The 22,587-nt window shown below is 37.3% G+C and overlaps 1 protein-coding gene across 1 annotated transcript in view; it reads right to left on the reverse strand.

Annotated features, from left to right (window-relative positions):
* Positions 1-6,902: 6,902 nt before the first annotated feature.
* The window catches only part of LOC140242478 (uncharacterized), a 35,493-nt gene continuing 19,808 nt past the window's right edge, over positions 6,903-22,587 (reverse strand). The window contains exons 5-15 of the mRNA XM_072322211.1: positions 17,252-17,372; positions 16,481-16,573; positions 15,766-15,926; positions 14,836-14,918; positions 13,614-13,802; positions 12,721-12,845; positions 11,290-11,326; positions 10,590-10,738; positions 9,435-9,573; positions 8,223-8,307; positions 6,903-7,113 (exon numbers count right to left, since the gene is read on the reverse strand). Coding sequence (XP_072178312.1) covers positions 6,903-7,113; positions 8,223-8,307; positions 9,435-9,573; positions 10,590-10,738; positions 11,290-11,326; positions 12,721-12,845; positions 13,614-13,802; positions 14,836-14,918; positions 15,766-15,926; positions 16,481-16,573; positions 17,252-17,372 — 1,393 coding nt within the window. The remainder of the gene's footprint in view (positions 7,114-8,222; positions 8,308-9,434; positions 9,574-10,589; positions 10,739-11,289; positions 11,327-12,720; positions 12,846-13,613; positions 13,803-14,835; positions 14,919-15,765; positions 15,927-16,480; positions 16,574-17,251; positions 17,373-22,587) is intronic.

Here is a 22,587-nt window from a genome sequence, read left to right on the forward strand (position 1 = left end):
GCTATCTACTTCTTACGCTGTGAACCATTTCCCTGAGTCCGAAGAAGTCCGATCCACTGTAATCAGTGGTCCGATCACAGTTCGGCTCATGATTCGGCTGAGGGGGATGACAGCTTTAGCAAACTTCTTTTGTGATGTTATAATAAGAAGCACATATGCACGCACCCTGGCATTACTACAGACTGCGCGATGCACAGAGAAGACAACTACGGCAACGTTACTTAGCAACACCTATGCACTTTACTCTTGATGACAGCTCAACTTCAGCAATCTTCGTATCAAATACTAATGGTGATCAGCAGTATCATCAACAGCGCCCTTTACACTAACGGGACTATGCCCCTTTAAATAAGTTTGCAAGAACAAGTTTAGCAAAACAAGTCAAGCAATACCAAAAGCAGTAATACACTTCAATCAGATAATATCCATTGTTTCAATTTTATTCTCCCTCAAAGCCCATTTTATATCATTAATGGAAATGATCATACACAATAATGAGTGATTACATAATTTCAGCACATACACGTATAAAGACTTAGATACTTTTTATATATAGTTATGGATAGACTGGATAATTCATAGACAATAGGCATGATTTGATTTTACATGTATTTGCAGCTGGTACAGACATTTCAACACCCATAAATGTGAAACCCACAATTTTATGTAAACAATGCGAATGACCATGGGACATGAAAAATAATCTGTGAGTACAGTGTATGCATAATCACGATAATTTCTTTTTAGCCATGTTGTTAGTAAGATATTTAAATCATATGGAGAAGGTACTGATTTCTTTTACATTAGTCATTGACAAATGATTCCACTCTCAGAATCAAAGGACCCAGCTTGAGGTGACAGACCTCATTTAAATTAATGCATGACAGATTTTGAATGGCTCACCACCACATCTGGGACTGCCATAAAAGAGTACGGTAACACTCGTTGACTGCAATCTCTGATTCAAGCAAGAATATTTCACACACATTGCAACAATATACATGTACATATTAAAAGTCATGGCATCATATTGAATAAAGTGATAAGGGCAGTGAATATTGTATGTTCTATATTTCCATGAAATACACACACACACATCCTATATTCCCCTCAGAGACTTTCTTGGTGTATCCATATGTTTTGGAAAACATCACTGAAAAAAAAAAAAAAAACTTTGATAGGCATCACTGAAATATCTAATCTTGTATACACAAAGTCAGTTCAAATGATGCATCAATAAAACTGAAAGAAACCAGACATTTGACATTAAAAAAAGGAATAATAATAATCTATATCACACTAATGTTTACACCTCACACAAGAAAGAAATTTACAGGTATGCATAATATTGTATACAGATATGCACGGCTTGAAACACAATACCATGAAAACAATCTATATTGCGATGCAACTGTTTGTATCTTGTCTTGCAGGTTCAGGGCAAATCATCTCTGTTGTTTCAACGCACTTTGAAATTATTTGTAATGTGACTTGATCTGTTTCCATCACATTGTAGCAAAGTGATGTTAAAAAAAAAAAAAAATCATGATTTCTTTCCAACATTCCACTGTGAAGTTATCTCTCTCCTTCTCTCACTCTTTCTTTCTGCTTTTCTTTTTTCTTTCACACTTTCTTTTTATCTATCAATCTCTGGAAATGGGTCCTCTTAGGGTAACATTTTTCACTCTTAAGAACTCATCTAATTATAATCAAATTACTACTTTGACAACTAGAGAAGCACTCTGAGAGTGCAGACCTCCCCTAAGCAGCTCATTTCCACTACTGATCCTGTTCTCCAAATGAAATTTTTAATAGTAATTTCCACCCATACATATGTATGCAATGCATGCTGAAAATCTCCCGATTTCCCAATATAGAAGCCTTTTGTTACATCATCAACTTCCAGCTCCTCAGAAACTAGAGCACACATTTCAGTGCGCATATATAAGCAAATCTAAAATACGCACAGCTTGAACTCCTAGGTTCATTGACCCTACCGGCCAAAATATCGAAAATCCTTCATAAAATCTACAAAACTTCCCAGATCACTGCCAAAATTTGATGATCTGTTCCTTGCGTCACTATTGACTTTTCCTGCACGTCTCATTCAAATCCGTTCACACTTTTTGAGTTATTTTGCAAACAGACAAACCAACGCTGATAATCACTTACCCTCCTCTTTCCTTGATGGAGGTAAAGAGTGAGACAGTGAAGGAAAAGTTCAGTAAATGGCAATAAGCACACCAACCGATCCGAATACATATACACTGGCTCTAAAGGCAACATTATGCAATGAGCCATGTGTTATTATCTACACCCATTTGTTATTCAAGTTAAATAACTGCTGAACATACTCTTTATTAACGCCAGAAGAAACTGGTCAGATGTATATCGGAACATTTACTATGTGGAATGACAGTGTTTTTTCTTATTACAGATACATCATAAAGACTGTATTTCAGGCAGTGATTTAAACTCGTGCATGGCAAAATGACCCAATGAAAATGAGTTCACATTCATTGTAGGCCTACCTGTATTTGGAATAATCATCAATCATACCATAGTTCAGATACAGAGGTAAAGTTGCATTGATTGAAAGCGCAAAGGTCTCATTACAGTTGAGTGCATGCTACAGCAGTATATGAGTAGCATCATTTAGGTATGAATCCCAATCCATACAAGACACATCAATACAATTGGTCTCCTTGTTATACCAATTTTCTCCTTTAAAAAACATAAGGAGACTTCTGCATCATTTTTAAAAGACATAAAACCAGAAAATGAAAATGGTGGACAAAACTGCAAGCTAATAAACATACACACACAAAAAAAAAAAATAAATAAATAAATAAAGTTCATAAAAAAACAAGCAAAGACTTTCAATAAATCTCACTGCCGGTACACAAACATCAAATGTTTTTCTAAAGCTAATCTCCATACATTCTGAAAACAAATCCTCTGTCTACTCCCAATTCATCCCGGGAGCAAATATAACTATGATCACAAAAAGGCTTATCACCATTAACAGCTAATAGGGGTCATCTCACGAGGCCGACACCCACGAGCCATACAGCCCACGAGTTCAACATTAACCCGTTGCGGACGGTTTGACTTTGCTACAACACGCATTTCCCATAGACACTTGCCCGAGTATACTCGGGACTCGTCCTCAATGGGTTAAAAACAGGTCCATGAGTCATACAGCTCATGAATCATACAGCCCATGAGTTCGCACACTATAAAGCAAATAAAGCCCATGAGTTTGACACAAGGTAAAATAGCCCATGAGTTCATCAGATACAACACGGGGCTTTATGTGTCTGTCTCGTGGGCCTTGTTAGCCTAGTGTCGAACTAATGGGCTGTATGACTCATGGGTGTCAGTCTCGTGATGTGCACCCAGCTAATCATTGGTGATAAAAGAGCTTTCCCCTTAGACATGAGGAGCATCCACACAACATCTAATCTTTAAGACTAAACTATTAAGCCACAGTCCCCCTTGATTACACTACAAACCAGAAGAAATAGAAACACGCGTGCTAGCAGTAAACCAGATAATATGAGTGATACAGTAGAGTACTCCCCTCAGTGTAGTTTGACCTGGAAGCTAAGGGGGGAATGGGATTCAGAGAGAGGTCATGCTAACTTTTAAGTTAGTTGATTACTTTATTTTATATTTATTCTATTGTTATTACCACTAGATCCACTCATGCATGTGCAGTCAATTCGCCTTGCACATGACATACACAGGGAAAGGAACTTTTCCTCAGCAATCAAGCTACTATAATTTTCAGCATTTTTTCAGGCCATTGGCCCATACAAACTACTTTCATATGAGAGAAACTCTGATCTTTTGTCTTCCCCTAGAAGAAATGTGAGAAATTATGGTGACAGATTTCAACAATCAAAGTTCTTACTACTGAAACCCGCAAACATGATTGCTATTCCGGAAGGCAGCCACACCACCCCGAAGCTGCAGAAAACCAGCGAAATGCTGAGTACAGCTAGAGCCAAAACCTCGCTGGGCAATATTGCCACAGGCCCATCTACGAAGCCTGATCCCAAGGGCTCACCAGCAAGGAAACCCTCAAAAATGAAACAGAAAATTGGCCGGGGAAACCCACCCTAATGAGTCTAAGAACTCGGGACCTTAAAAGATGGGGAAAAAGCCTGAGGCACAGGAGTACTGAAGATTCTGATCAGTCACTGCTGGATGAGAAGACTACTACAGCTTGTGATGTCACATGTGTACAACCACAGAGTAAAAGAAAACATAAAGAAAATTCAACATATTTTCACTTTTCTCACATAATAAAGGAACGCTTGACTTGCCTCTTTCAGAAGGCAGGGGGAATAATATCACCCTTAACATACTTCAGTGACAAGTCGAGGAAATGTACACTTTTTTCAAAAAATAGAAATATGTGAAATTCTCTTTATATTTTCCTTATATTTTTGTACACATGTGACATCATACACTGTAGTAGTCTTCTCATCCAGCAATGACTGTGCACACACTTTAAAAATTCATAACTTGTGAACGGATTGTCTGATTTTCCCCAAACTTTCACTGATGTGTTCTACTAATATTGCTGCATTCACTCATTCCACATGTATATGAAGGTGACCTTGTCCTTTAAAGGACATGTAAACAGATAAAAACAGTTCCCACCAGAACTCAATTTTTTTCGGCAGGTGCCTCCCATCCCTGATTGTTCTAGATTGTTCTTTTCTCAATCCCTAAAAGAGGTTGAATCACAAGCAAGCATGTCTGTATTATGTGGATGATACACGGTAAAAAATAACCCTAAAAATCTTCATAATTTTGTGTAATATTTGTGTAAAATATGATACAAATGATAGACTCCACTATAACGATTACAGGTATAGACAATGCAACATACACAAGCTGATGAAAATAAGCTAGCGGAGTTTAACAAATGATTATATAATCATAAAGTAAATAAAAGAAAAAACACTTTTGGCCCCTTCAATTGGAGGATTATACATTGTAAATTGTAAAATCAAACTGCTACATATCATATATGACTTTATAATTCAACAACTCAATATTTACACATTATTCAAGGCCCTAAATTTTGCAGCATCAAAAACTTGAGTTTACATAAGATTAAGGAGTTTTGCTTAGAAAAGCTATACTTTTCTTTTCTCAGCAAACAATCCACAAATCTTTAAAAACAGCACAAGCTTTCAATACATCCACACATCTTCCTACACCTGACAAATTTGAAGCATGGAACTGGCAAGGTGGTATATGACAGAAATACCTGGGGAGGACACATATACCAGTATCTGCTTAATAGAATGGACACAAATCACTGGCATACAGTCCAAGCGGACACTAATCACTGCAAAGACTGGACATCTTTTACTTGAATCCTCCCTGAGTCGATAAAATACATGGCTGTTAAGAGTAAATGCAGAATACTTGAAGGAAACCAAAACCCAAAGAGAAATGTGGATTGAGTAAAAGCAGCAAAATTAGTAGAACACACCAGTGAAAGTTTGAGGAAAATTGGACAATAGAGGCATACAATAAATAAGTTATCAATTTTTAAAGTTTTGGCGTTGGAACCGCTGGATGAGGAGACTACTTGAGTTTATGACATGTGTGGCCAACAATTATGAAGAAAATGCAAAGAAACTTCAACATGTTTTCACTTTTCTAGAATAATGAAAGAGCACTTGACTAACTGCTTTCAGTAAGCAGGAGGAATAATTACTACCATTAACATATGCCAGTATCAAGTTGATGGAATGTGTAATTTTCACATGACATCATAACCTCTAGTAGTCTCCTCATCCGATCATCCAGCGGTTCCAACACCAAAACTTTAAAAATTCCTAATTTTTGCATCAATTGCCCAATTTTCCTCAAACTTCACTGATGTGTTTTACTGTTGTTGCTTTCATTCAATTCACATTTCTCTTTGGGATCTGGTTCCTTTTCAAGAGTCTTTTCCACTGGGAAACATATCTCTTTGACATTGCCCTGAGTGGACACGTGTCACTCAAAAATTACGAGCCCAGATTCTAATCATCTCAGCAATGTTAAAAAGAGCTCTCACATTTCTATGCGAGGAGTGTCACTGTGTGACAGACACAGCACATTAAAAGAGACTTCATCATCATCATCATCATCACCATCATTATCATTATTATTATTATTACTTTACTTTTCAGTCATCGATTGCCCACATTATAGACACTGAATCGTTACAATACTGCCTCAGATGGACAGTCATAACCACATTACTGATTGTCCTGGATGGTCAGTGTCCATTTGACCTTCTATTCGTATTATACACCTTTAGTTATAAGTTCCATCCCACGCTGTGGCTGAAAGCCATGTAATTTTGTTAGAGCAAAAATTAATAGCACATGGCTGACGTCACCCATTTCCACTGATTCCCATGCTAAACTCACAATTGACCCCCAAGTTTTTGTTCCATCGCATGGCTCTGATGTCACAATAAACAAACATTTGCCGCGTGCACTCAACAATTACAAACGCGCTTAAAAGCGCATACTTTTGTCACTCATTTTTGTAAACAACTTCAACCGACAGGCTTCACCTACGTACGTACACGTACAGTGACTGTGCTGTGTGGCTACTCATTCGTCTTTCATGGAAAATGGTTGCCATTTCTGTGCTAATTCCACAATCTGTGTGGAACACATCTGTTGACGTTCTAGGTGTTGTTAAAAACAAATAGTGTATGGTCTTTACTCATGCAATGGAACAAGATTTCACACGAGGTGAAAGAAAAGGCCTCTATTTAACTCGGCTTTGCCTCGTTGAATAGAGCACCTCTATCATTCACCATGTGCAAAATCTTGTACCATCGCACTCACTATTTGTGTAATAACCATGTGGTTAGATTAGTGCATTGCCTCCTTTAGGATATCAAAGTAGACTTGTGGTTGGTGCTTTTTCTTCAGCATGCGCTCCAGGACCGCCCCAACTCGAAGGATGCGATTTTCCTCCCACCACGGGCCCATGATCTGGAGGCCAATGGGAAGATTTTTGGCATCGTATCCCACTGGTACCGCCAGCCCTGGTATACCACTCAAGTTGCCCAGTGGAGCAAACCTGCAACATAAAAGATATCACCATCGATGTCAAAGTGTACTAACTAATATCTACAACAAAACAAATCACATACTGTAAAAGTGGATATTTTTGCATGACTAATTTTTCGTGCTCGGTCGGGCAAGAAGAGTTTTGCGGTTTTTTTTAATTCCGCAGAATCAAGACATCAACCACTGGAACATACGGCAAGCAAATATATTCGTGTACTTTTATTTTCGTGCCAGTTTCTGGTTGCGCGAAATACGCAAAAATTTCCGCTTCACAGTAGTACATCACTGCAGCACCTGAAGACCTCACAGACATCATTTACTTTTCAAATACTGATCCATTTCAAAATCTATAATTTATGTCACTCAACTCGATTCAATTGAGTCAGATCCACTTGATGTGTACACACCGTCTCAAAAAAAAAAAAAAAAATACACCCCTGGCAGAAAAAAGTATGCAATGATTTTAATGTGGGGAGGAGTTTGGAACATATCAGTATTTCTGATAGCACCATGCATCTCTAGCTTTTTCAAAAAACAGAAAGCATCAACCTGAAAATTTTGCGTAAGAGGAGCAAAAAAAAAAAAAAAAGGAAAAGAAATGGGAAAGAAATGATGAAAATGACAATGAATAATATCAACAACTAGAAAAGCACTCTGAGAGCACAGACCTTGCCAAGCAGCTCATTTCTACCTCTGATCTTGATCTCCAAATGAGATCTGTGATTTCCACTCATATGTATGCGTGGTGCAAAAATTGCCCAATTTCCCAGTGAAGGAGCCTTTTGTTACCTAATCAGCTTCCAGCTGCACGGCACCTCGCCCGAGCAACGCACAAACTGTAGTGCGCATATGCAAACCAAGTCTGTTCACAACTTTCTGAGTGATTTTGCACACAGAGAAACAAAAAAAACAAATAAACTAATAAACAAACAAATGCCAATGAGATCACAACCTCTTTCCTTCCCCTGTTGGCTGAGGTGAAAATAACAACAAAGTAAAAGAACAGAAAGAACACAATAATTTGACAAGCTTTCTGACTGCAAGGAAAATATTTTGCTTGTACATGAAATAGCATGGTATCCTACCCCCTTATGATTCATTCAGGTATTACTCTCTCACCTCATAATGTCTAACAGGGCTCCTGTGTCATTGACGCCAACTTGTAGATCCCCTGGCAGGATTTGGGGAGCTGTCACACCAGTAGCTGTTTGTTGAGATTCAAGACAAAAAGAGGGGACTTCACATCATTTTCACTGACCTTCCAAAAGGTTACCTCCACGGACACCAGTCCTCCACTTTGCCAGAGTTTCACACAAGCAATCAGTCAAAAGTCGCGAAGATCCACTTACAAAAAGTGATGACTAGTGATTTTCATGGAATTATTGGTCAATGCACTGTTATGTTGTAAAGTATAATTCAGTTCCAAGTTAAAAGAGTTCCTGTGAGTGTTAATTTCAATAACTCTGTTCATTTAGATGATAACCATTCTGGCATCAAACGCATCTACGAAAAGTTGGTGGTTTTTTTTTTTTGTCTTTTTGTTTTGTTTTGGGTTTTTTTTACATCCAGGTAATTCCAAGCTCTGTGAAACATAATAGCCCCTGTATTGAAAAATAAACTCTACTAGGCAATACTTTACATTCACAGATTCAATTGACATGAAAGCCGATCTCCCAGTATTGTTTCGTTTTCCCGGTGGCTTTTGCTACCTAATCATTTTTGTTAAACCTTGAAATGTATTCTATATGTTTGTAAAATTGTGTATTTATTTTGATCAAAAAACACTTCCAATTAGCATGAAGGCCTTTTTTTTTTGGGGGGGGGGGAGGGGTAAAAACCACAAAATGTAAAATATTTTTGACTCCATGTCATTGGAACTAAATCTTTATAGCAGCCTCTGTTGTTGTCACAAATGATGATTATACAACACGTTACCTTGTGATTTCAGCATTTTACTTGTTTTTTACATTACATGTTTAGTATAACTTACTTTTATAAGTAAAGTATATAAGCTGTATTAAACTAAGAAATCATTTCTTGTCTTTCTGCCTGACCTGTTCAATGTTTTCTCCTTGTCCACTTTACACAGTTGTACAGCATCCTGCCCCACAATCTTTGAATTATTTCACTAACCCGATGAATTAGTAAATATTTTGTGACCAGAGAAATACTTTCAAATAGTTTGCCGATATCGCTGTTATACTAAAATACGAACTAAGTAAAATACTAACTAAATATCTTTTAAAGACAAGAGCTCATTTTCAGATTGTCTAGAGAGTAAATCATCAGAAAGTGAATGATTTTCCGTCAAAGTTTCACCAGGAAACATACCTGGGCAGACGATAACGTCGACCTCCTTAAAAATCTGCTTCAGAAAGTGGATGGTTCTCGTCCGCTGCTTGTTGGCGTTGATGTAATCCACTGCTGAGGCTGTGGCTGCCATACCTAGAATCAATGTGGTATCAGCTGCCTGCAAACAAAAATGAAATCACTACCTCATGTTCAATACTCACTCCACCTCATTTTTTCCACTCCTACACACTTTGAGAGCAGCAACGTTTGCATACATTTTGATAATTGCTAGGTTACATAAGGATCAGACTTTACGCAAAACCTAGGACAAACTTTGATGTTGCCTTGGCTGCCTATTACACATGGAAAGCATGCACAAAGTTTAAATTCATTGCTACCAGAGTACACAATACATTAGACTATAGCATATCAAATTAAAGATGCCACAGTCTTTTGTTATAGCTTTAATAGTGCCTGGTCCTAAACAAAAAGTCCTTCCACAAGGCTCAAGGCAGCGGGTTGGGATGGATGTGAACATTGTTAGTAACTGTTGTGTTCACAAATATTCAGGTGAAATGAGTTTGTTTAGAAAGAGTTTCCATGGTGATGAATGGCTATGATGTCACACTCTGGTCCTCTATAGATTGAAGGTAAACTCTGGAAAGGGTTGTAAATGACAGCAAGAATGAACTAGAAAAGCACTCTGAGAGCGCAGACCTCCGCCAAGCATGCAGCTCATTTCCACCACTGATCTTCTTCTTCCATTTCCACCCATACGTACTTATAGCATTGTGTGCTGAAAGTCGCCCGATTTCCCAATATAGAAGCCTTTGTCACGTCATAAACCCTGAGACGCACGGCGCGCCTCGCCCTAGCAGAAACTAGAGCACGCACTTTAGTGCGCGCATGCAAACCTGAAATACACAAAGCCTGAACTCCCAAGTTCATTGACCCTACCTGCCAAAATACCTAAAATCCTTCATAAATTCCCCAAAAATTCTCGGATCACTACCAAAAGTTAATCGTTTGTTACTTGTGTCATTCTCAACCTTTCCTGCAAGTTTCATCCCAATCCGTTTACTAATTTTTGAGTCATTTTGCACACGGACAAACTAACAAACGCACAAACCAACGGTAACGAAAACATAACCTCCTCCCTTGGTGGAGGTAATAAGATGAGAAATCACTGCTCACCAAGTCATAGAAATTGTCTCTCATTGCTCCCTGGAGGAGAGAGAGCATCTCCGTGGAGATGAGAAGGGCGTGGGCAATCCTCATCTCCTCAAACTCTGGAATCTGGATCCCAACAAGCTCCGCTCCTTGTTGCTCCAAGAAGCTAACTCCTGATGGTTCATACCAGAAAAGAATCAGCAAACAGTAACTTTTAGTGGGAACTCTGTGTTCTTAGGGCTTGATTATTATTGTTCCTGTTTACAACACATTTCTGATTTAAATCACGATTGATTTCATCTCTTCCCATGTGAAGAAGAAAAAAAAAAATCTTCAAAGACAGGAACAAATCTTTTAATAGACAAGCTGGTTCTGAAAGGTGTGCTCCTTACTCTTTTCCGTGTTTCACAAACAATATTTTGCAATGATTTTATGATATTTATTATATATTTATATATTTATTGTCTATAGACAATGCATGTTAAAGCAAAATCAGCCCATCCTTAATGGGTTAAAAAGCCACTGCATGTGCTGAGCAACAAGCATCTGTTATAATAGTGTTGTTTGCAAATAAGCTGGTATGAAAAATATTACATAAAATTGTGTATTGAAAATTACAAAACACACAAACTTCACATGAATTTGGGAAAACAGAAATCATGCAGAAGGCTTTTGAGACAAATTTTGTCATTGACCACTGAAGCATTTTACAATGTCCACATACCTCTGTCACATTCTGCTACAACTTCTGGATTGGCATGCTAGAAAAAGCAAAATAACATGGAGAACAAGACCATGGACAATCATTTTGCAGGAACTCATTAGTATAACTGATTAAAATCAAGAGATCATTATCAATTGGTTGTCACTAAGTCTTGCAATACAAAGAAGAGACAAGACAAGAAGCAAGTAAACCTCACAGCAGTCAAAAACTGGCTGTTGGTTGGAGAGGCCCAAGGGCCATTGATTGCTTTTTTCCAACCCAGCAACTTAGGGAAGTGCACCAGCGAAAGCCTGACATCTTGTATCCTTGTATTTTGCTTTTTTTGTTTATCTGTATCACTTGTATGGTCTTGCAAGTGCCGAATAAATAATAATAATAATAATAATAATAATGATAACAATAATGATAATAATAATAATAATAATAATAATAATAATAATAATAATAATAATAATAATAATAACAATAATAATAATAATAATAATAATAATAATAATAACAATAATAATAATATATTCATTCTGTTTACTCCACCTTTTGTTAACACAGTCCAGACAATCACTTGCTATGGTTTATCAAATCTTTATATTGTGTGGCATGAAGTACGCATTAACAGGCATAGAAACATGGAACCGCACAAACTAACAAACAAACAAACAAAATTCATTTACTGATCGACAGTGGTACTGGTGGAAGGTACTCTCCTCCAAACTATGAGTAACATATAATGTAAATTTGCATTTGTTACATACAAAAAAAATGTACTCAAAAAGCTGCATCACTTCGGTGATCCCTCGCATTTATCCCCAAGTTGAATTATCCTTCGGGTCTATGTCAGGTTTAAGTGTGTGCGTGTGTGTCACACACAAACACACTGCTATAGCTTCTGACCACCCGAGCATTGAAAATTAAGGGTTTCTGGGACGAACACTGTACTACGGGTTTCTATAGCTCAGTCGGTAGAGCACCGGTCTAGCAATCCGGAGGTCTCGGGTTCGACTCCCGTTGGAATCCCATTTTCTTTGCTCACATTTCCACTAATAATTTATATTCTTTCTGGTCAGTTTATTCTGTCTTTATTTGTTACAAACTCAAAAAGCTGCATCACTTCGGTGATCCCTCGCATTTATTCCCAAGTTGAATTATCCTTCGGGTCTATGTCAGGTTTAGGTGTGTGCGTGTGTGTCACACACAAACACACTGCTATAGCTTCTGACCATCCGAGCATTGAGAATTCAGGGTTTCTGGGACAAACACTTTCTACAGCTCAGTTGGTAGAGCACCAGGCTAGCATCTGAAGGTCCCAGGTTCGAATCCCGATGGAATTCCATTTTCTTTACCCATTTTTCCAGTAATAAAACAGAGTATCAAATCTTAGGCTTTAATAACATGTCACATGAAAGGTTCTTGAATGGTTAGAGTCCAACTCACCCTAAAATGAGTCCAGTCAATGCCAATCTTGAGTCCAGCTAGGCTCTTTGGCCCAAGGTCACTGAGGACCAAGGGTGGCTGAGACCACGATGAAGGCTCTCTAGGGTCTTGGCCAGATAGAAAAGCTGTCAGGGAGGTGAGAAGGAAAGGTGTAGTCTCATACTATTTGTGCCATATAATAGCGAGTCTTATTTTACACAAATCGGGACTTCTTGAAAGTGAGAGCTGGAACATATCATGTGTATTGAAAGAAAACATGTCCAAAAAAACACACACAATTTTCTCATATCAAGCTGCATTGTAGCTAAAAAGAGTTCAAAACAGCTCATACTATTCATATACTTTGAGCAACTTCCAGTGGATATTTTATGGAAAATCAGGGAAATCATTTAGAGTATGGTGAAAGTGGAAAGTTTTGTGCAAGTATCTTTTATGTGCTCGGCCAGGTAAGATGAATTTCACGATTTTGATTTTCAAGACAGTCTAGACAATTGAGCAAGCACTTCAAACAGTTCCACGCTACCACTGCCATTTTAATAAGGGTTCTGGCAACACATTCTACGGTAAACGGTAACTGGTCTGCACTATGAAAGCAAATTCACTCACGCCAGGAGGCTAGCAAAACCTGAAGAAAACTACAAATAACATCCAACACTGCAGTTTTATACCCACAATATACCTTCCTTGAAATCAAAGATATGAAATGATATTACATATAAAGCAAGCTAAAAGACTGCACATTAATTTTCAAAAGAGCTTCATGATGCCCAAAATATGCAAAAATTTCCACCTCGTGAAAATTTCCACATTTCTAGTAATACAAGGGGAACAGTATTTGAACACCTTTCTGGATGGGAGGGAGAGAGAGGGAGAGAAGTCCAGGCCTTCCTCACCAAGCAACAAGGCAGTGTCCCTAACACAGGTTGTCATTGGTCCAGTCACTGCCACTGTGTGGCACAGCGGTAGGGTGCCAGCTGCCGACACACGTCCATGGGTGGGCTTTATACCCACAATGCCACACAAGGCCGATGGGATGCGTATTGAGCCACCACCGTCTGTTCCTATGGCAATTGGACATAGTCCTGCAGGTAGTTGTAAAACGAGAAGAAAATAAGACTTTTCTGACATCGAGTCAACAGACAGTATATTTTCTTTCATATTGTTGCTATATTATCATCAACTTTGGCCGTGTTGGAGTGCTTAAAAGCAAACTGTACCATACTATACAGTACCATGACAGATTGGGAGCGTTCAAGCGCTCTGTGGAGATTTGAACCAGTACAATATAGTATGGTATGCTCTTGCACAGGTACGGTACAGTAGGTACACATTAGAAGAGCACTCAAACACACCTTTCGACTTCCACATAATGTGGAAGGCTAACAGCAATACCTCTGCTTATCAACTCGTCATAAGTTCTGTGCACCCTGGTCTCTGATTGAATTCTACACTACAGTGACACTGACTACAGCATACTACAGTGCACTCCAATTGTAAAGAACACAGTCATGTAAAGGAAACTCTTGTTACAATGAAGAAAAAAATTTATGTCCAAAATTGTTACCAATATATCTTTGAATACTTCATAGTTTGGCTATAACAAAGTTTCGATATAACAAAAGAAAACAGCCAGTCCCAAGAACTTCATTATGATGGCAGTCACCTGTATACACTGACTTCATGCACTGTAATAGATTGCAGCTAAGAGAAAGAGAAAGTTAATGGTCCTACTTACCTTTGGGAGCAGTGATTTAAAAAACGTTCGAGGTATGACATTTGATGCATGTGTGTAGGTCTGTTGTATCACAAAATATTTTACCTTATAAAATTTTTGCAATGAAGCCTAAAATATAAAGAGATATCAGTACACAATGTATTTCTAAATAAACCATAACTGCAGATGGTTTCGTCTGGAAATATTTTTTTTTTTTCATAACTATTGTTCACATTTTGTGTATTTACCAATACTTAACATTGATTAGTAGGGATTCAAATTTTTACAGTGGTTGTTTCTATCCCTAACTCACATTTTAGAACAGTTTCAAAGCACTAATGCTGGGTTTTTGTTTCATCTGCAAATGGTAAATTATGCCTTTAACTGGTGTCTGACTCTACCTGAAGCCACACAGGCACCAGACCCGGAAGAACTTCCTCCTGCATAGTGATGAGGGTTGTAAGGATTCCGAGCTGTACCACTCCTGGATAGAAGGACATCACAGTTTTGTTACTTCAGTTTTTTTTTTTTTCTATCGATTAGTTATGAAAGAAATCAATCTTAAGAGAAAAAGATTCTGGTAAAAGTCGACATTTTTGTGGTGTGGTCTAGTGCGAAAAAATACTCTTGTGAAAATATCCACTTTTACAGTAAACGTGCAAGGGGAAAGATGTGATGTAACAGATCTCTTCTTCTTCTTTTTTCAAATTACAACCTTTGTTTTGTTTTGTTTTGTTTTGTTTTGTTGGTTTTTTTTTTTTTTGGGGGGGGGGACTTTGGTTAAAGTGCAGAGGTGAAGATGAAGGTTACCATGGAGATGGACCTACAGAACAAAAGACACAAGGAAGTGAGAAACATTGCTGTGGGATACCAGTCCAACCTATACATGTCTCAATGACAGGCAATGATGCCAGTCATAATGATGAAAATGGTCATGAAGAAGGTGATGATTACCATTTGTTACTATGATGATGATGATGATGGGAATGATGATGATGATGGGAATGATGATGGTGATGATGATGATGATGAAGATGATAATGGTGATTATGATGAGAGTGATAAATGATGATGAGGAGGACAGTAAAGATGCTATTGCTGAGGACAAAGATGAATAATGAAAAAATGATGATGATGATGATGAAAATAATATCAACAACAAACTACAATGTAATGACAGTGATTTCTATGATCATGACCACAAAGACAGTAATGGAGAAGAAGAAAAGTGTTTGTGATGATTTTGATGTTGGCAGTGACAATCTGAGTGCATGATCCTGATAAGGACGACATATTAAGGTGTCTGCCTGCTGGCCCGATAGGGAACATACGAGCTGACGTTGATGCCCAAGGTTCCAAGGCCAAGTTCATGCATGTTTGCTACACCAATGATGACGGCTCCCCCTGCCCTCAGCTTAGCAGCAATGGCACTGTCTTCTTTCTCTTCATCCCGGCCGAGGAAAGACGTTCCATTTTTGTGTTTGTATGGCACCTGAGCATTGAAATGAATTTTAAAACTAAGATTTCATATTGGCCAAAATTGAATATTCACTTATGCAACAGAAACTTGAGATCTATGTCTCTGTTTTGTTTTGTTTTGTTTCGTTTTTCACCTAAAAGACAACATCCAATTTAAAGACATGTTCAATATTGTGAAGATTAAAATAAAAACTGTCAAACCTTGTTGACTGAGATCATCTTGATGTTTAAATGGATGAAAACACACATCACCAAACAAAAATGTTGAAATTATGCTGTCGGTATAAAAACATCTATGAATGCATATATCACCCTGCTCACAGACTTTTCACTGAATGATTTGTTTTAATGCTGCAGTCTACGTTAAAAAAAAAAAAAAAAAAATAATAATATGGTAAATCTAGTCACACAAATATTTCAATTTTCATTTCAGATTGATTTTTTCAGATACTCTGGAACTAGGAAGTTTTATCTAGTGTTCACTAGTTTTCATTAAATAATACATATTTCTAATGTGTTCTTTCATAACATCCACTGATAGAAATGGATCTAATGCAGGCTACATACCACAGCCAGAGACTCTTTGATGACCACTGGAATACCATCAAAGATGGACAGAGGTTTTTTGTTATTAATCCTCACTGTTGATGCTCTCGCCATCTGGAAAATTTCAAATTTACATCAATGAGAAACAAGAAACATTCCATCCATGCCAAGTACTGAGCCCAGCAACAAAGAAAACTCCCTACTGGTAGATTCGTATGCATTTTTGACCAACCGTCATTATGTTGTGTAAAACATCATGAATTCATGAACAACAGTATGTATTGACTTCCATTAACTTCCAACAATCATTTCATTGTTGGTACCAGCAACGTCAAGTGCAGTAAAAATATGACAACGACTTATTCTGGTATTTTGCTCTCTACATCCTGTGCAGAAACATCATCATAAGTGGTGCATCTTACATACAAAGTACACACAACATTTATCAGATTGAAGTTGATGTGTAGCACACATATCAAGAGTTCACTTGAGTTTGAAATAAAACTTGGAATAAACATTAGTTCCCATTCAAAGAAACTGAGATGGTAAAAGAAATAAAAAACACTTGACAGACCAACTAGAAATACACCTCCAACAGACCCTGACACCGTTTCATGAAAGTTGTAAGCCCTGAAAAGTTGTGATTCTCTGACACTAACCTTTATACTTCTCAGCCAATTTTTAAAAAAAAAAGATTTTACTGAAACTGATAGAGAATGACAACTTGCAAGGGCTGACAACTTTCATGAAATGTTGCTCATGACAAAAAGGTGGAAAACAGGATCACAGAACCTTGTAAACCTCCTCCAGATCATACTGTGTGACCATCCGCATCCTTGGCTTCATCTGGTTGCTCCTCTCCAAAGCCTCCATCACGCTCTCTGCTACATCCTCTGGTGTCACCTTACCAGACCTGATTTCAAAAGGGGGTATTAAAAGGAAGACGTAGAAATTCTATGGGTAAATGGACGATACCAATATTGAAAGAATTTACAATGCAACACACAAGGGATGACCAAATGTGACAGAAAAGATGATGCAAAGTTATTATTGCCATGGCAACCAGAGTAGGTTTGGGAGTGCAATGTAGTTTCAGAGTTTGTGAGGTAGGCATAAGAATGTAAAAGATACCCATGGAGTGATAGATGCATTTTGGATGCTATGCAAAAACCAGGTCCAAAGAGTTTCTTGGAAATTTACACTTGCCAGTCACTGGATGAATCAAACAATGTGATGAATGTCATTAATTTGCCTTTGAATAAAAGCTTGATACAATAATACTATTGACAATATAGTCAAAAGGAAATTCCCAATATAAGCAGGCATTGTTAAAACTTACAAGTTTGTATGCGAAATGCAAAGACTGAAGCCTAAGTCTAGTATACTGTAGTTGATTTTAGATGCCTTTTTAATTACTGCCCTGCTATACAGCAAATACACCATACTTTGTTTCACTGGAGTAGTAGAATCACAGACACATACTTCTATGATTTCAAATAAAATGCAGAACAGAATCTAGATCATAACCATTTCAAACAAATTCAGTAATGAATAATATCACATTTATACGCTTAAACCTGTCATATTTAAACACTGCTGTATTTAATTGTAATTATGTTACAAAGTATGTAATTCTCCAGACAGCAACATTCATGTGGAAAACACAAGTAAAGGCTGTCTTTAACCCGTTGAGAACAGACTGATTTTGCTACCACACGCATTTCCAACAGACAACTGCCGAAGTATACTCAGCACTTGTCCTCAACAGGTTAAAGGGACTGTACAGTTCTGGTTGTGGTAAAGATTTAGCTTTTAATGTTTTGCGAGATATTCAGAAACCAATCTACAATGAGATGTCAAAGAGTATGCAATTCCAAGGGGAATCAAAAGTTTATTCGATGAAAATCAGTTTTGAAATGACTGAGATATCCAAAAATGAGGTGAAACAAAGAGATCCTAACAAAAGTTGTGGCCTGTCGTCTTTTATCATTAACACTTTTTTTTATATCTCAGCCATTTGAAAACCAATTTTCATCAAATAAATGTTGAATCCTTCTTATAATTACAGGTTCTTTCATATTTCATGCAAGGTTTCTCATTATCTCAATTAGGAATGTTATAAACCTGAATCCTCCCCTCAACCAGTACTGTTCACTCCCTTTAAAGGTATTAGCCCACATTTGTAAACCTGCAGCAATTGGTCTCATAGTTAGCATGGAGTTTGGGTATGATTGCAGTAACACCTGTGCAAAATTTCGTTCCAATTAGTCCATTACTTTCATAAAAATAAATGAAAATGCACCGTATGCATGCGTATAAAAATGCTCGCTAGCTCCGGTCCACGCGCGTACTACATGCATGCGATACATTGTGTAAGTTAATGTACGTAGCTAGCCCGCGCTCGCAATTCGATTTTGGGTCGGGTTGACCCAGTTTGAAAATTGATTTTAAAACGATGATTTTCTCTCTTTTATCGAATGGTATAGACAAAGAGCAACAGGTGAGGTATGTTACTGTTATAACTTGTACTTGAAGTCATATTGGACCTGTTTTATGCAGTTTTGATTTTCGTGGGTTTGCAAATGTGGGCTAGTACCTTTAACAGTCTAGACATCAGTCATTGATTACATGCTGTCTGTCATAAGAGGACAGAAGTTTCTTGTATTATGCATGGTATTCAAACATGAGAAGCAAACAAATTATCAAGGCTGGGTTTATGATTAGGTCTGCCAAATGATGCCAACAGCATCTGGACACAATAATCATGAAGAAAACTTGAGACTACATGATAACATGTTGTGCGACTCTTGTCTTCTGACTCATATGAGACCACAAACAGAAAATATATTTCACACTTGTAGTTCACATTTCTGGCCAAAGTTCAAAAGTCAAAATTAAGATAAGGGTCTGTGTATCCTAAGATAGAGGACCTGTATATATGTTTTATTTGATGGGGGGGGGGGGGCAAAAGACAACAGAGCTATTGATATGAAAAAGCAGATTAATGAAACATGTCAAAATCACGATTGTGTCGTAGTATTTCATGAGACAGTACACCACTTTTATTAATCTGCATGTTGTTGACCGAACAAATATATGAGATCAAGCTTCGATGAAGACTATTTTACCTTTGGTACGTCTGAGTAGACATACAACTGTAAGATACAATAAATCTTGAGATATGAAAAATGAAAGTCTTTCCAATTAACACTCCCATTGTTTAGTTTCAGTGCACAGTTCAAATAATGAACAGGAAGGATGATAAAAAGGCAAGAAACATTCCACCTGATAGCTACAGAACTATGTCATGAATGAAGCAATGTTGATACAAAATTATCCCAGGACAGCATGCATTTCTGAGGCTCTCCATTTTTGTAAGACTGTCCAACATTATGATAACCAAATTTGAAAACAAACAAACAAACAAACTATCTGCCATGTGAATCTAGAACCCTCCATCATCAAAATATCATACAAAGCTGTAGGCTGACATAAACTACCTACATGTACATGCGGCCGAGTTAAGGGGGAATTCAAAATTAATATATAGTGTACAATGAGGATTGATTGAATGCAGATATTAGTAGAACACACTGTCATTTCCTTAGTGAAGTTTGAGGAAAATTGGACAATTTGTTAAAAATTAATGAAGTTTTAAAGTTTCATCACTGAATGAGAATATTACAGCAGTTCATGACATAACTGCACAACAATAAAGAGAAAATTTTCATTTTTATGGTATAATGAAAAAACAATTGACTGACCTCTTTTAGAAAGCAGGGGAATGATATTACCCGTAACATATGACAGTAAAAGTCAAAGGAATAATTGGTATTTTTCATACAAAATTTTACTAAATTTTGCATAATCTCTATATATTTTCTTCATACAGATTGTTCCGCAGTGATATCACAAACTGTTGTAGTATTCTCATTCAGAAACAGCAGCACCGAAACTTCAAAAATTCATTTTTGAATGGACTGTCCAATTTTCCTCAAACTTCAATGATGTGTTCTATCAATATTGCTGCATTTTACACCCAATCCACAATATATATGGAAACTTCCCCTTCAATAAACTACTGGTATGGGGTGAACAGCAGACATGATTTGGGGTTCTCTGTGAGTAGTTTTCTCTTTTTTTCCCCAAATGTTCCGAGAACTAACAGATCTGACATTTACGGAACTACATGAAATGTTGTGTGCAACTGAAACACATGTGTATTGGTGTCTAATCACAAAGGGAGTCAGAGCACGGTCATGAATAAACTATGTACAAGCCTAATGTCAACAGCAGAACGTTATATTATACATGTAGATTTCTATCAAAGAGTAAAGGAAAAGTAGATCAAAAGTCAAATATTCATACAAAGTACAGATGTAGGTTGCAGTTACCCCTATTGTACTGCAACGATCACGGCAAGTTCATTCAGAATGGGTGACCAAAGTCCAATAGTTTTTAGGATAATAGATATGATCTTTGTCTAAAACTTCAATGCTCAGTGGAGAGATACAATGTGAGGATACCACCCCAGGTAAGGAAGGAAATGACTGAGTTGTAGGTGAACAAACTTGGGTAGAGAAGGGATGTTTAGAATGTAAGGAAATGACATTCACAGCGAAGAGATATATTAGTATGATACATCTTGTCAGGTGCGTAGTCACAACAGACATTGTACAGTAGTTCTTAAATCATCACAAATATGAGGCCCCTTCTGTGTAATGGACTTTAATCTCATTAATGTGAGTTGGGCAACATGGACCAATCAGACCAAGCAGCTCCCTAGAAATTAAGTGACAAGATATGAGAAGGAAAAAGATGAAACAGACACCCAATGTTCGTACTTACTCTGATCAAATTGTTTTAAACATGGCCCATCTACTAGTTACTCTGTTAGATCATTCTCCAGATATCAAAAGTGGAGATAAATGGCAATTAATGATCACAAATTTTATGTCTTGCATTATTTTGACCTTTATTCCCTGCAAAATACCCATCCAAAATGTAATTCTTTTTTTCCGTTCTTTTTTTGTAATTTGATCACGTGCCAGACTTCCAACACAGATTGAATTAATATCATGAAATAATGACTTTGGACAAAACGTCAGAAGACAAATTTGATCTGCAAATCTTGACGCCTGTTTATTCTTTTTAAATCTTTATGAGTGCACAGGTCAATTTAAGCAAATTTGCACTAAAGTAAATATCTAAATGTTTACAAAACTTGATTGTGTAAAACTTTAACATGGACTCCAGGGCCCTATTTCATAAAAGATGTTAGGATAGCAACTCTTGCTGGAATGGCAACTTCCCATAGCAACAGCCCATCAGGAAGCTGGATTCTTGTCGATAGCATGACAATTGCCATTCCAGCAAGAGTTGCTATCATATCAACTTTTTATGAAATGGGGCCCTGGTCTTTACCCAACTTACGGTACATACAATGGACTCCACAAGGGGCACCATTCTCCTATCACAATATATCCCTGCAGTATACTTGGCAAAATTTTGCCATATGCACCATGATACCACATCAACTGATCAAGTGTAAATTTTATTCTAGACCTCATAGTACCGTACTCACATGTCACATTTGATCAAATATTCCTCCTGATCTATTTTCCTTTCAATGTTTCTACAAAGACTATATCAGGCTTTCAAGCAGGATAATGTATAAAAGTAGGAATAAAGCACGAACAAAATCTCTAAAAAAGTAGGAAAAAGTAGGACATGAAAGGGAAAAAGTAGGGCATTAAAGAAAAAAAGTAGGAATAAATCAGGACATGTGCAGGCTTTTTGGAGTAGTTTTCGTCGATACTCACCAGAACTCTTGATGTTACATGTAAATCTTAATTTGTACTCACAGTCCTGCTGCCTCAGCCTCACTTTTGCTCCTGGGAGAGCCTGAAAAATACAACAAAGGCAGACGTTCGTTAGAACAATGTCAGGAAACAAGCACAAATGCATGTTCAACTGTACAGTCAATATGAATCTTGATCACTTATTACAATACTTATATAGAAAAGACATAATTTTGTGATTGACATGAACACCTACCATATATGTGATCCTGCATCGCAACACCAACAAAAATTTGCCAAACATGGATTTTTAATTAAGAGCAGATT

This window comes from Diadema setosum, chromosome 19 (assembly GCF_964275005.1).
Source record: "Diadema setosum chromosome 19, eeDiaSeto1, whole genome shotgun sequence".
NCBI classification, from domain to species: domain Eukaryota; kingdom Metazoa; phylum Echinodermata; class Echinoidea; order Diadematoida; family Diadematidae; genus Diadema; species Diadema setosum.